Source organism: Oncorhynchus mykiss, chromosome 13 (genome assembly GCF_013265735.2).
Source record: "Oncorhynchus mykiss isolate Arlee chromosome 13, USDA_OmykA_1.1, whole genome shotgun sequence".
Taxonomy (NCBI): domain Eukaryota; kingdom Metazoa; phylum Chordata; class Actinopteri; order Salmoniformes; family Salmonidae; genus Oncorhynchus; species Oncorhynchus mykiss.
In genome coordinates this window covers 8228232-8244256 of record NC_048577.1, presented here as the reverse complement: position 1 = coordinate 8244256, position 16025 = coordinate 8228232, and the positions used below count along the sequence as shown (strand labels likewise).

Genomic DNA, 16025 nt, shown 5'->3' with positions numbered 1-16025 from the left:
CTGGCGGAGTGTGTGTGTGTGTTTGTCTGGCTCACAGGAGGTTGGTGGCACCTTAATTGGGGAGGACAGACTGGTGGTAAAGGCTGGAGCAGAATCAGTGGAATGGTCCCATAGATCAAACATGGTTTCCATTTTCTCCGTTTCAGACATTGTTATGATCCGTCCTCCCCAGCAGCCTCCACTGGTCTGGTTGAGTATGTGAGAGCGAGAGTGAGCGGTATGTGTGCCTGGTCTGTGGTGTGTGTGTGTGAGAGCGAGAGTGAGCAGTATGTGTGCCTGGTCTGTGGTGTGTGTGTATGTGTGTCTCTTTGTCCGGTGGTGTGTATATGTGTGTCTGTCTGTGTTACTCCCTCTATAAATCAAGGTGTTTGAGACAGACTGGATGACCCTGGTCTCCCCCCCCCCCCCCCCCCCCCCCCCCCACACACACACACACACACACCACTAGCTACATAACCAAGCAGTGAAGGCTCTCAATCTGAGTCAGACAGCCTCCAGTTGAAAGCCAGGGGGTGAAGCCCAGTTTACAGGGAACAGGGACATGAGTGCTGACTGGAGGAATGTTGAGAGCCCTGGAGTGGATTATGTATTGGGAAAGAACCTGCTGCCTATGCAGATCTCCTTGTGTGTGTGGGTTTATTTTTATAGAGGAGCATTTAGTTGTGTGTGCGCAAATGTTAACATATTTTTCTATTCGGGGGGGCTGTGTGTGTGTGTGTCTACGTGTGTGTGTCTACATGTGTGTGTCTACATGTGTGTGTGTCTGTGTATCATCTCTGACATCCCTGTCCCTCTCCAGAGGTGGAACCAGAGCGGGGGGGTGGTCCAGGGGAACGGCCCCAGAAGAGAAGGTGTTTCTGGGAGTACCGCCACGCTCACGCACGGGACTCTGGGAGACAGAAGAAGACTGGAGGGGAGGTCCGATGGTCCCTCTCCTGGAGCTCTAGCACCCTACCTAGTACCCTATACCGCAGAGAGGGTAAGCACACTAGCACCCTACCTAGTACCCTATACCGCAGAGAGGGTAAGCACACTAGTACTACTTAGCACACATCTTGTAAACTACCTAATACACTACCTAGAGAGGGTAAGCACACTAGGACTACTTAGCACACATCTTGTAAACTACCTAGTACACTACCTAGAGAGGGTAGGCACCCTACCTCGTCACTTCTTCTCCCTCTGCAGTCATTATAATGAAGTTATTGTGAGTGCTTAGTGCTGCTGGTTCGTAACTCATCCCTCTCTCCTCAGGAAAGAAAGGAAGGCGCAAAGCGAGGAAGACGGACGCCAGCGACCTGACCCCTAACCCTGTGAAGCTCACAAACATCGGCGAACAGCTGCAGAAACTCAACGCCACCATAGATGGGATGGGTCCTGTTAACGACCTGCCTGTTGTGGCCAGGGCACGCTCACGCAAAGAGAAGAACAAACTAGCTTCCAGGTATGGAGGGAGGGAGGGAGGGAGGGAAGTTTATTCATTGTTAGGCCCACAGAACAACACCATCTCTATCTATCTAATCTGATGGAGTGTGTCCTGACAGTACTTGTGTGTTCACAGGGCCTGTCGGTTGAAGAAGAAAGCGCAACACGAAGCCAACAAGATCAAGCTGTGGGGACTCAACCAGGAGTACGGTTAGTACCAACATGGCAACCCTAAGCCTCCTCTCCCTTTTCTTCCCCTTCCAAACATGGCAACCCTAACCCTCCTCTCCCTCAACTTCCTTTCCACACCTGGCAACCCTAACCCTCTTCTCCCTTTCCTTCCTTTCAAAACCTGGCAACCCTAACCCTCCTCTCCCTTTCATTCCTCTACAAAACCTGGCAACCAAGGCCTCCTTTCTCTTTCCTTCCCCTATCGAAACCTTGTCACTGACTACTACCAATGTGCTATGGTGAGAATGATTATTGAGAGATCTCTTAAGAACTAAATGCATTCCAAAGGGTAGGTTAAACAGCACAAATTAAATGAAATGTATCATCAATGAGACTATTAAGGCCTATACAGCATTTGCAAAGTCATCAACAGCTATTGTTTCAATTCAACCGAGGGTTCAACTAAAAATAGACAATTCAACCTAGGGTTCAACTAGACAATTCAACCTAGGGTCCAACTAAAAATAGACAATTCAACCTAGGGTTCAACTAAAAATAGACAATTCAACCTAGGGTTCAACTACAAATAGACAATTCAACCTAGGGTTCAACTAGACAATTCAACCTAGGGTCCAACTAGATCAAAATCAAATCAAATTTATTTATATAGCCCTTCGTACATCAGCTGATATCTCAAAGTGCTGTACAGAAACCCAGCCTAAAACCCCAAACAGCAAGCAATGCAGGTGTAGAAGCACGGTGGCTAGGAAAAACTCCCTAAAAAGGCCAAAACCTAGGAAGAAACCTAGAGAGGAACCAGGCTATGTGGGGTGGCCAGTCCTCTTCTAGCTGTGCCGGGTGGAGATTATAACAAAACATGGTCAAGATGTTCAAATGTTCATAAATGACCAGCATGGTCGAATAATAATAAGGCAGAATAGTTGAAACTGGAGCAGCAGCACAGTCAGGTGGACTGGGGACAGCAAGGAGTCATCATGTCAGGTATTCCTGGGGCATGGTCCTAGGGCTCAGGTCCTCCGAGAGAGAGAAAGAAAGAGAGAATTAGAGAGAGCATATGTGGGATGGCCAGTCCTCTTCTGGCTGTGCCGGGTGGAGATTATAACAGAACATGGCCAAGATGTTCAAATGTTCATAAATGACCAGCATGGTCGAATAATAATAATAAGGCAGAACAGTTGAAACTGGAGCAGCAGCACAGCCAGGTGGACTGGGGACAGCAAGGAGTCATCATGTCAGGTAGTCCTGGGGCATGGTCCTAGGGCTCAGGTCCTCCGAGAGAGAGAAGGAGAGAATTAGAGAACGCACACTTAGATTCACACAGGACACCGAATAGGACAGGAGAAGTACTCCAGATATAACAAACTGACCCTAGCCCCCCGACACATAAACTACTGCAGCATAAATACTGGAGGCTGAGACAGGAGGGGTCAGGATACACAGTAAAGCCAGTGACTCAGACCCTGTAATAGGGTTAGAGGCAGAGCATCCCAGTGGAAAGAGGGGAACCGGCCAGGCAGAGACAGCAAGGGCGGTTCGTTGCTCCAGAGCCTTTCCGTTCACCCTCCCACTCCTGGGCCAGACTACACTCAATCATATGACCCACTGAAGAGATGAGTCTTCAGTAGAGACTTAAAGGTTGAGACCGAGTTTGCGTCTCTGACATGGGTAGGCAGACCGTTCCATAAAAATGGAGCTCTATAGGAGAAAGCCCTGCCTCCAGCTGTTTGCTTAAAAATTCTAGGGACAATTATGAGGCCTGCGTCTTGTGACCGTAGCGTACGTGTAGGTATGTACGGCAGGACCAAATCAGAGAGATAGGTAGGAGCAAGCCCATGTAATGCTTTGTAGGTTAGCAGTAAAACCTTGAAATCAGCCCTTGCTTTGACAGGAAGCCAGTGTAGAGAGGCTAGCACTGGAGTAATATGATCAAATTTTTTGGTTCTAGTCAGGATTCTAGCAGCCGTATTTAGCACTAACTGAAGTTTATTTAGTGCTTTATCCGGGTAGCCGGAAAGTAGAGCATTGCAGTAGTCTAACCTGGAAGTGACAAAAGCATGGATTAATTTTTCTGCATCATTTTTGGACAGAAAGTTTCTGATTTTTGCAATGTTACGTAGATGGAAAAAAGCTGTCCTTGAAATGGTCTTGATATGTTCTTCAAAAGAGAGATCAGGGTCCAGAGTAACGCCGAGGTCCTTCACAGTTTTATTTGAGACGACTGTACAACCATTAAGATGAATTGTCAGATTCAACAGAAGATCTCTTTGTTTCTTGGGACCTAGAACAAGCATCTCTGTTTTGTCCGAGTTTAAAAGTAGAAAGTTTGCAGCCATCCACTTCCTTATGTCTGAAACACATTCTTCTAGCAAGGGCAATTTTGGGGCTTCACCATGTTTAATTGAAATGTACAGCTGTGTGTCATCCGCATAGCAGTGAAAGTTAACATTATGTTTTCGAATAACATCCCCAAGAGGTAAAATATATAGTGAAAACAATAGTGGTCCTAAAACGGAACCTTGAGGAACATCGAAATTTACAGTTGATTTGTCAGAGGACAAACCATTCACAGAGACAAACTGATATCTTTCCGACAGATAAGATCTAAACTAGCCCAGAACTTGTCCGTGTAGACCAATTTGGGTTTCCAATCTCTCCAAAAGAATGTGGTGATCGATGGTATCAAAAGCAGCACTAAGGTCTAGGAGCACGAGGACAGATGCAGAGCCTCGGTCCAATGCCATTAAAATGTCATTTACCACCTTCACAAGTGCCGTCTCAGTGCTATGATGGGGTCTAAAACCAGACTGAAGCATTTTGTATACATTGTTTGTCTTCAGGAAGGCAGTGAGTTGTTGCGCAACAGCCTTTTCTAAAATTTTTGAGAGGAATGGAAGATTCGATATAGGCCGATAGTCTTTTATATATTCTGGGTCAAGGTTTGGCTTTTTCAAGAGAGGCTTTATTACTGCCACTTTTAGTGAGTTTGGTACACATCCGGTGGATAGAGAGCCGTTTATTATGTTCAACATAGGAGGGCCAAGCACAGGAAGCAGCTTTTTCAGTAGTTTAGTTGGAATAGGGTCCAGTATGCAGCTTGAAGGTTTAGAGGCCATGATTATTTTCATCATTGTGTCAAGAGATATAGTACTAAAACACTTGAGCGTCTCTCTTGATCCTAGGTCCTGGCAGAGTTGTGCAGACTCAGGACAACTGAGCTTTGAAGGAATACGCAGATTTAAGGAGGAGTCCGTAATTTGCTTTCTAATAATCATAATCTTTTCCTCAAAGAAGTTCATGAATTTATCACTGCTAAAGTGAAAGTCATCCTCTCTTGGGGAATGCTGCTTTTTAGTTAGCTTTGCGACAGTATCAAAAAGGAATTTCGGATTGTTCTTATTTTCCTCAATTAAGTTAGAAAAATAGGATGATCGAGCAGCAGTAAGGGCTCTTCGGTACTGCACAGTACTGTCTTTCCAAGCTAGTCGGAAGACTTCCAGTTTGGTGTGGCGCCATTTCCGTTCCAATTTTCTGGAAGCTTGCTTCAGAGCTCGGGTATTTTCTGTGTACCAGGGAGCTAGTTTCTTATGAGAAATGTTTTTAGTTTTTAGGGGTGCAACTGCATCTAGGGTATTGCGCAAGGTTAAGTTGAGTTCCTCAGTTAGGTGGTTAACTGATTTTTGTCCTCTGGCGTCCTTGGGTAGACAGAGGGAATCTGGAAGGACATCAAGGAATCTTTGTGTTGTCTGTGAATTTATAGCACGACTTTTGATGATCCTTGGTTGGGGTCTGAGCAGATTATTTGTTGCAATTGCAAACGTAATAAAATGGTGGTCCGATAGTCCAGGATTATGAGGAAAAACATTAAGATCCACAACATTTATTCCATGGGACAAAACTAGGTCCAGCGTATGACTGTGACAGTGAGTGGGTCCAGAGACATGTTGGACAAAACCCACTGAGTCGATGATGGCTCCGAAAGCCTTTTGGAGTGGGTCTGTGGACTTTTCCATGTGAATATTAAAGTCACCAAAGATTAGAATATTATCCGCTATGACTACAAGGTCCGATAGGAATTCAGGGAACTCAGTGAGGAACGCTGTATATGGCCCAGGAGGCCTGTAAACAGTAGCTATAAAAAGTGATTGAGTAGGCTGCATAGATTTCATGACTAGAAGCTCAAAAGACGAAAACGTATTTTTTTTTTGTAAATTGAAATTTGCTATCGTAAATGTTAGCAACACCTCCGCCTTTGCGGGATGCACGGGGGATATGGTCACTAGTGTAGCCAGGAGGTGAGGCCTCATTTAACACAGTAAATTCATCAGGCTTAAGCCATGTTTCAGTCAGGCCAATCACATCAAGATTATGATCAGTGATTAGTTCATTGACTATAATTGCCTTTGAAGTAAGGGATCTAATATTAAGTAGCCCTATTTTGAGATGTGAGGTATCATGATCTCTTTCAATAATGACAGGAATGGAGGTGGTCTTTATCCTAGTGAGATTGCTAAGGCGAACACCGCCATGTTTAGTTTTGCCCAACCTAGGTCGAGGCACAGACACAGTCTCAATGGTGATAGCTGAGCTGACTATACTGACTGTGCTAGTGGCAGACTCCACTATGCTGGCAGGCTGGCTAACAGCCTGCTGCCTGGCCTGCACCCTATTTCATTGTGGAGCTAGAGGAGTTAGAGCCCTGTCTATGTTGGTAGATAAAATGAGAGCACCCCTCCAGCTAGGATGGAGTCCGTCACTCCTCAGCAGGTCAGGCTTGGTCCTGTTTGTGGGTGAGTCCCAGAAAGAGGGCCAATTATCTACAAATTCTATCTTTTGGGAGGGGCAGAAAACAGTTTTCAACCAGCGATTGAGTTGTGAGACTCTGCTGTAGAGCTCATCACTCCCCCTAACTGGGAGGGGGCCAGAGACAATTACTCGATGCCGACACATCTTTCTAGCTGATTTACACGCAGAAGCTATGTGATCTCTGACTGTTTCATCCTAACATCGTTGGTGCCGACGTGGATAACAATATCTCTATACTCTCTACACTCGCCAGTTTTAGCTTTAGCCAGCACCATCTTCAGATTAGCCTTAACGTCGGTAGCCCTGCCCCCCGGTAAACAGTGTATGATGACAGCTGGATGATTCGTTTTAAGTCTAATACTGCGGGTAATGGAGTCGCCAATGACTGGAGTTTTCAATTTGTCAGAGCTAATGGTGGGAAGCTTCGGCGTCTCAGACCCCGTAACGGGAGGAGTAGAGACCAGAGAAGACTCGGCCTCTGACTCCGACCCGCTGCTTAATGGGGAAAACCGGTTGAAAGTTTCTGTCGGCTGAATGAGCGACACCGGTTGAGCGTTCCTACAGCATTTCCTTCCAGAAACCGTGAGAAAGTTGTCCGGCTGCGGGGACTGTGCCAGGGGATTTATACTACTATCTGTACTTACTGGTGGCACAGACGCGGTTTCATCCTTTCCTACACTGAAATTACCCTTGCCTAGCGATTGCGTCTGAAGCTGGGCTTGTAGCACAGCTATCCTCGCCGTAAGGCGAGTACAGCGACTGCAATTAGAAGGCATCATGTTAATGTTACTACTTAGCTTCGGCTGTTGGAGGTCCTGACGAACCGTGTCCAGATAAAGCGTCCGGGGTGAAAAAGTTGAGTTGGAAAAAACAAAAATATAAACGGTAATTAAAAAGTAAAAACCGTAAATTTGTCAGGTAGCAAAACAGGTTGGCAACAAAACGCACAGCAACTCAAAAACAAGTCTGCAAGTCGTAGACTTGACAATTCAAGACAAGACAAGACTAGACAATTCAACCTAGGGTTCAACTAGACAATTCAACCTAGGGTCCAACTAAAAATAGACAATTCAGCCTAGGGTCCAACTAAAAATAGACAATTCAACCTAGGGTCCAACTAAAAATAGACAATTCAACCTAGGGTTCAACTAAAAATAGACAATTCAACCTAGGGTCCAACTAAAAATAGACAATTCAACCTAGGGTCCAACTAGACAATTCAACCTAGGGTCCAACTAGACAATTCAACCTAGGGTTCAACTAGACAATTCAACCTAGGGTCCAACTAGACAATTCAACCTAGGCTCCAACTAAAAATAGACAATTCAAGCTTTGTTTGATTTCAATTTTATCTCCAAGTTAATCACTAATATGTTGGATTTACGTCTCCATCTCAAACAGAAATCTAAGTTAAAGAATGCACTTTACATCAAGTTTGATTTGATTTAGTCCTATTCCTTAACTTTGATTCTTGGTTGAGATTGAGACGTGAATCCAACACATAAATGATTAATTTGTAGACAAACTGGAATTAAAGCCAGACTCAGTCAGTGGCAAAAAAAGAGATCTACATCTCAACACAATTCAATATCACTTTTAGAAAGCCTTTTAACTTATCGACAAGTTAACAAATAATATGTTGGATTCACATGTACAACTAATCCAAAAATGCACTTTTTTTTAAGCCAGTAGCTCGGGTTAAACTATCCAAGCATTCGATATCCTTTAAATGTTGATATCTGGCTGCGTTATTACAATTCAATACTAGTTCTGTAAGACCGTAAACAGCCTAAAGTTAAGGCTGTCTGACAAAGTAATGTAGTAGTATTTATTCAGCCTTAAAAGGAGTAACACATCCATGGCCACATGTTGAGGTTCGCCTACAGTAACTATACATGTCTTCTCATGTCTTCATAGAAAGCGCGCAGGTCTGCGGAGATGTTCACGATTGCTCTAATAATCTGAACAGAATCTCAAACAGCGTTGGTGACTTGCACCATCTGTAATCCAGGTCATTTGGTTGTGCTGTCAGATGAGGCACAGTGATAACACGTTCATTTCTGACTATGTATTCCCACTTCAACTGTGTTGTGCGTTTAAATGGTTGAAAGTGCAGTGAAACACATTTAGACATCTTAACTAAAACATCGGACGTTGTTTTCCAATTGGAATTTGTCTTTTTTAGGCGGTTGGTTGAAAGCATAGTGATAACACTGGGATTTGTCTTTTAGGAGGTTGGTTGAAAGCATAGTGATAACACTGGGATTTGTCTTTTAGGAGGTTGGTTGAAAGCATAGTGATAACACTGGGATTTGTCTTTTAGGAGGTTGGTTGAAAGCATAGTGATAACACTGGGATTTGTCTTTTAGGAGGTTGGTTGAAAGCATAGTGATAACACTGGGATTTGTCTTTTAGGAGGTTGTTTGAAAGCATAGTGATAACACTGGGATTTGTCTTTTAGGAGGTTGGTTGAAAGCATAGTGATAACACTGGGATTTGTCTTTTAGGAGGTTGGTTGAAAGCATAGTGATAACACTGGGATTTGTCTTTTAGGAGGTTGGTTGAAAGCATAGTGATAACACTGGGATTTGTCTTTTAGGAGGTTGTTTGAAAGCATAGTGATAACACTGCGATTTGTCTTTTAGGAGGTTGGTTGAAAGCATAGTGATAACACTGGGATTTGTCTTTTAGGAGGTTGTTTGAAAGCATAGTGATAACACTGGGATTTGTCTTTTAGGTGGTTGGTTGAAAGCATAGTGATAACACTGGGATTTGTCTTTTAGGAGGTTGGTTGAAAGCATAGTGATAACACTGGGATTTGTCTTTTAGGAGGTTGGTTGAAAGCATAGTGATAACACTGGGATTTGTCTTTTAGGTGGTTGGTTGAAAGCATAGTGATAACACTGGGATTTGTCTTTTAGGTGGTTGGTTGAAAGCATAGTGATAACACTGGGATTTGTCTTTTAGGAGGTTGGTTGAAAGCATAGTGATAACACTGGGATTTGTCTTTTAGGTGGTTGGTTGAAAGCATAGTGATAACACTGGGATTTGTCTTTTAGGAGGTTGGTTGAAAGCATAGTGATAACACTGGGATTTGTCTTTTAGGAGGTTGGTTGAAAGCATAGTGATAACACTGGGATTTGTCTTTTAGGAGGTTGGTTGAAAGCATAGTGATAACACTGGGATTTGTCTTTTAGGCAGTTGGTTGAAAGCATAGTGATAACACTGGGATTTGTCTTTTAGGAGGTTGGTTGAAAGCATAGTGATAACACTGGGATTTGTCTTTTAGGCAGTTGGTTGAAAGCATAGTGATAACACTGGGATTTGTCTTTTAGGCAGTTGGTTGAAAGCATAGTGATAACACTGGGATTTGGCTTTTAGGAGGTTGAAAGCATAGTGATAACACTGGGATTTGTCTTTTAGGAGGTTGGTTGAAAGCATAGTGATAACACTGGGATTTCCACTACTTCTGGCTGTCTTTTTGAGTGGGAAGATAAAGGTTGAAATCTGATTGAACAACATCTCAACCAGGGGTGAAAGTAGAATCCATTTCTTCCCGGGTCGGGACCTCCTACGTGTGCAAGCGCTCCTAAAACAATCCCTTCCCAGGTCTCCTTTACTAGGCTGCCTGCGCTCATCCACTCACAACATATTACCTCCCAGCAGCGCTCCTAAAACAATCCCTTCCCAGGTCTCCTTCACTAGGCTGTCTGCGCTCATCCACTCACAACATATTACCTCCCAGCAGCGCTCCTAAAACAATCCCTTCCCAGGTCTCCTTCACTAGGCTGCCCGCGCTCATCCACTCACAACATATTACCTCCCAGCAGCGCTCCTAAAACAATCCCTTCCCAGGTCTCCTTCACTAGGCTGTCTGCGCTCATCCACTCACAACATATTACCTCCCAGCAGCGCTCCTAAAACAATCCCTTCCCAGGTCTCCTTTACTAGGCTGCCTGCGCTCATCCACTCACAACATATTACCTCCCAGCAGCGCTCCTAAAACAATCCCTTCCCAGGTCTCCTTCACTAGGCTGTCTGCGCTCATCCACTCACAACATATTACCTCCCAGCAGCGCTCCTAAAACAATCCCTTCCCAGGTCTCCTTCACTAGGCTGCCCGCGCTCATCCACTCACAACATATTACCTCCCAGCAGCGCTCCTAAAACAATCCCTTCCCAGGTCTCCTTCACTAGGCTGTCTGCGCTCATCCACTCACAACATATTACCTCCCAGCAGCGCTCCTAAAACAATCCCTTCCCAGGTCTCCTTCACTAGGCTGTCCGCGCTCATCCACTCACAACATATTACCTCCCAGCAGCGCTCCTAAAACAATCCCTTCCCAGGTCTCCTTCACTAGGCTGTCCGCGCTCATCCACTCACAACATATTACCTCCCAGCAGTGGAGAATAGAAAGAGACGTCTGTTACACGAAACACCAAGAAGTGTAAAGACAGAATGAATGTGTCCACTGCTGTCCGCGGGCCTTTCAGACACTCTTCTCTGCCTTGGCAAAATGTCCGTGTTCTCGTCCACCCACATGGCGTTTTGGAGCGTAGGCTATACCACCCGTTTTCACGTCCATTTCTCATGCATCTGACATGCGGTAATGATAAATAAGGGTGTAATATCCTACAGTTTTCTAGACATTTAGTTTTAATTCTGGTGATAGACTCGTGTTTTACCGTTATGGAGCACCCCCGCTATTCATTTTGCCAGGATGCCGTACTGCCTTACTTTCACCCCTAGTCTCAACCAAGTATTACCCACATTTCCACGTTGAAATGACATGGTGAGCCCATTGGAAAGCTACAGATGTAGGATCTTCATTTTGAGTTTGCAACAGTGGGAAAATAATCCTGCAACAACAGGAAATCTGAATTATTATGTGGATAATAATTTCTTGTAGGGGTTGATACATTTTACATTAGGGCAAAATAAGTCTGACATTTTAAAGTGGAAATTACAAACTTTAGAAGCCTTTGTAAACCTCGAATACACTGCAAGTTTTCATTTCCTGCCGTGCAGGAAAATTCTCAGCAACAAAAGACGGATCAAATGAAGATCCTACATCTCTGTATTGTACATCTGCATAATGGTTTCTATGGTACAGCAGTAGGGGAACATAGAACAAAGACGCTCTCCCCCCGCTGCTCCTCTCCTCTGTAAAACAACCCGCTCTGTGTATCAGGTAGAACGTCACAGTAACGCTGATGGGAATGCAACACAGCACACCGCCTATAGCGGAGCTGAAGTGTAACCCTCCCTCCCTCTTTCCCTAGTTGGACCTAACCCTCCTTTTCCTCTCCAGATAAACCTAGCAACCCTACCCTCCCCCAATCCAAACCTGGCAACTCAAAACCTCTTCTCCCCTTTCCTCTGCCCAAACCCGGCAACTTCCCCACCTCCCTCCCCTACCAAGTCCCATCCAAACCTGACAATCTCCCTCTGCTCTCCATCCTCTCCCCCAGTCAAATCTCCCACTCCTCTCCCCCAGTCAAATCTCCCCTCCGCTTCCCCAGTCAAACCTGGCAACCCCGGGTTAACCTGTTGGAATCTTCCCAACAGCTCTTTTGTTGCTGGAATTCCAAACATTCCAGAAGGCGGGCCAACATTCCGCTGCCTGAACGGGCGGGGGCTTGTGATTTGGCCTTAGTCCCTTTCCTTCCCTCCATCCGTCACTAACAGAGGTCTAGGAGCTGGAGGCTAGGCAGGAGTTTCACCTCATTTGCTCCCTCTCTTCATTTCCTCCCTCTCTCCCTTGCTCTCTCTCTCACCCCCCACCACCCCATAAACATACACACTCCCCTCTCTCTTCCTCCCTTTCTCTCATTTTATATGTGTATACAAGCCTCATGTTTCCATGTGTATAAGCAGTGGACTGGGGAGTTCACTTCAAAATGACTGGAGCTGGGACACCTGCCAACTCTGGACAGCCTGACCTCCATTACTCTACAAAGTAGTGTGTGTGTGTGTCCGTGTGTCCGTGTGTGTGTGTCCGTGTGTTTAGTGTCTCCCAGAGAGCCTGTCCTTTGGAGGCAATAGAAGGAAATCTGGAGCGAAGGATGTGTGTGAGAGGAGGGGATGGGAGGGCTGTGTCCCCTACAGGGAGATTATTATCTGTATTAAGGAGACAGAGAGCATTATGGGAACTGTAGTACATCATGCTGCATTATCCATCTTCTAACTACCTGCCAACTGAAGCCCATTCAAATAGAGCACATTGATTTCATTATACTATGAACTGAATAGTATACTGCTACTTCAACAGATTTTTATGGTTGTGTGTGTGTGTGTGTGTGTGTGTGTGTGTGTGTGTGTGTGTGTGTGTGTGTGTGTGTGTGTGTGTGTGTGTGTGTGTGTGTGTGTGTGTGTGTGTGTGTGTGTGTAGAGAACCTTTTGGGGGCGTTGCTGAGGATCAAGGAGGTGATTGGTCAGAGGGTGGAGCACAGCGGAGAGGAGGTGGACAAAGATGAACGAGGGATGACCCAGAGACTGGAGGACATACTGAAAGAGTCCAGTGGTGAGGGAGGGGGGAGGGGATTTTCTGGGAATTATATTTAACATTTTTAAATGTTTTATTGTTGGACATAAAAGAGTAAAAACACCAGCCAAGTGTTTTTATTTTTGGAAATCTGTTCCAAAGTATTCCCACGCATAATAGAGCGGTATATGTGAAATGTAAGCCAGGCTTGTGAGATGATGATGTTTTAGATAAATATTATACAGTACTGTTATACACTACCATTCCAGGGTCTTTCTTTATGTTTTCTATTTTCTAATAGTGAAGACATCAAACTATGAAATAACACATATGGAATCATTTAGTAACAAAAAAAAAGTGTTAAACAAATTTAAATATATTTAACATTCTTCAAATAGCCACCCTTTGCCTTGATGACAGCTTTGCACACTCTTGGCATTCTCTCAACCAGCTTCACCTGGAATGCTTTTCCAATGGCCTTGAAGGAGTGCTTTTTTTTTCACTCTGCGGTCCAACTCATCCCAAACCACCTCAATCTTGGTAAAATAGCCCTTACACAGCCTGGAGGTGTGTTGGGTCATTGTCCTGTTGAAAAACAAATGATAGTCCCTCTAAGGCTAAACCAGATGGGATGGCGTGTTGCTGCAGAATGCTGTGGTAGCCATGCTGGTTAAGTGTGCCTTGAATTCTAAATAAATCACAGGCAGTGTCACCAGCAAAGCTCCCCCACACCATCACACCTCCTCCATGCTTCACGATGGGAAATGCACATGGGGACATCATCCATTCACCCACACCGCATCTCACAAAGACACTGCGGTTGGAACCAAAAATCTCCAATTTGGACTCCAGACCAAAGGACATATTTCCACCGATCTAATGTCCATTGCTCATGTTTCTTGGCCCAAGCAAGTCTCTTCATATTATTAGTGTCCTTTAGTAGTGGTTTCTTTGCAGCAATTTGACCACGAAGGCCTGATTCACACAGTCTCCTCTGAACAATTGATGTTGAGATGTGTCTGTTACTTGAACTTTGTAAATAATTGATTTGGGCTGCAATTTCTGAGGCTGGTAACTCTAATGAACTTATCCTCTGCAGCAGAGGTAACTCTGGGTCTTCCTTTCCTGTGGCAGTCCTCATGAGAGCCAGTGTCATCTCAGCACTTGATGGTTTTTGCGACTGCACTTGAACTTTCAAAGTTCTTGACATTTTCCATATTGGCTGACCTTCATGTCTTAAAGTAATGATGGACTGTTGTTTCTCTTTGCTTATTTGAGCTGTTCTTGCCATATTAATAATATGGATATTTTACCAAATAAGGCTATCTTCTGTATATCCCCTACCATGTCACAACACAACTGATGGGCTCAAATGCATTAAGAAGGAAATACATTCCACAAATTATCTTTTAAGAAGCTACACCTGTTATTTTAAATGTATTCCTGGTGACTACCTCATGAAGCTGGTTGAGAGAATTTCAAGAGTGCACAAAGCTGTCATCAAGGCAAAAGCAGGCTATTTAAAGAATTTCAAATATAAAATATATTTTGATTTGTTTAACACTTTTTTTTGGTTACTACATGATTCCATATGTGTTATTTCATAGTGTTTATGTCCTCACTATTATTGTACAATGTAGAAAATTAAAGAAAAACCCCTGAATGAGTAGGTGCTCTAAAACTTTTGACCAGTAAAGTGAATGTTTGGGCTTCTTGTGGTCAATTTCTAGTCTACTAATTATTTGTAATTATGTTCCTGCCCCCTGACCATCCGCCCCAAGAAATATTATCCTGAATCTAGTTGATGATCCCTGTACTAAGGGATCCAGCGGTGGGAGATGGAGGGAAAGGAAGTGAGAGAGAGAGATGGAGGGAAAGGAAGTGAGAGAGAGAGATGGAGGGAAAGGAAGTGAGAGAGAGAGATGGAGGGAAAGGAAGTGAGAGAGAGAGATGGAGGGAAAGGAAGTGAGAGAGAGAGATGGAGGGAAAGGAAGTGAGAGAGAGAGATGGAGGGAAAGGAAGTGAGAGAGAGAGATGGAGGGAAAGGAAGTGAGAGAGAGAGATGGAGGGAAAGGAAGTGAGAGAGAGAGATGGAGGGAAAGGAAGTGAGAGAGAGAGAGAGATGGAGGGAAAGGAAGTGAGAGATGGAGGGAAAGGAAGTGAGAGATGGAGGGAAAGGAAGTGAGAGATGGAGGGAAAGGAAGTGAGAGAGAGAGATGGAGGGAAAGGAAGTGAGAGAGAGAGATGGAGGGAAAGGAAGTGAGAGAGAGAGATGGAGGGAAAGGAAGTGAGAGAGAGATGGAGGGAAAGGAAGTGAGAGAGAGATGGAGGGAAAGGAAGTGAGAGAGAGATGGAGGGAAAGGAAGTGAGAGAGAGATGGAGGGAAAGAAAGTGAGAGAGAGGGAGGGGAAGTGAGAGAGAGGGAGGGGACCGAGGGAAAGGAAGGGGGAGAGAGAGGGAGGGGACCGAGGGAAAGGAAGGGGGAGAGAGAGGGAGGGGAGAGAGAGGAAGGGGACTGAGGGAAAGGAAAGGGGAGAGAGAGGGAGGGGACTGAGGGAAAGGAAGGGGGAGAGAGAGGGAGGGGACCGAGGGAAAGGAAGGGGGAGAGAGAGGGAGGGGAGAGAGAGGAAGGGGACTGAGGGAAAGGAAGGGGGAGAGAGAGGGAGGGGACCGAGGGAAAGGAAGGGGGAGAGAGAGGGAGGGGACCGAGGGAAAGGAAGGGGGAGAGAGAGGGAGGGGACCGAGGGAAAGGAAGGGGGAGAGAGAGGGAGGGGACCGAGGGAAAGGAAGGGGGAGAGAGAGGGAGGGGACCGAGGGAAAGGAAGGGGGAGAGAGAGGGAGGGGACCGAGGGAAAGGAAGGGGGAGAGAGAGGGAGGGGACCGAGGGAAAGGAAGGGGGAGAGACAGGGAAGGGAGAGAGAGGAAGGGGACAGAGAGAGGGAGGGGACCGAGGGAAAGGAAGGGGGAGAGACAGGGAAGGGAGAGAGAGGAAGGGGACAGAGAGAGGGAGGGGACAGAGAGAGGGAGGGGACCGAGGGAAAGGAAGGGGGGGAGAGAGGGAGGGGACCGAGGGAAAGGAAGGGGGAGAGACAGGGAAGGGAAAGGAAGGGGGAGAGAGAG

General features: G+C 45.4%; 1 protein-coding gene across 5 annotated transcripts in view; it reads left to right on the top strand.

Annotated features, from left to right (window-relative positions):
* The window catches only part of LOC110485582 (CREB3 regulatory factor-like), a 37643-nt gene that overhangs the window by 18684 nt on the left and 2934 nt on the right, over positions 1-16025 (top strand). For all 5 annotated transcript variants that reach the window (XM_036940112.1, XM_036940111.1, XM_036940110.1 and 2 more), the window contains 4 exons: positions 800-979; positions 1255-1444; positions 1562-1635; positions 12813-12944. In XM_036940112.1, the coding sequence (XP_036796007.1) occupies positions 800-979; positions 1255-1444; positions 1562-1635; positions 12813-12944 (576 nt within the window). The remainder of the gene's footprint in view (positions 1-799; positions 980-1254; positions 1445-1561; positions 1636-12812; positions 12945-16025) is intronic.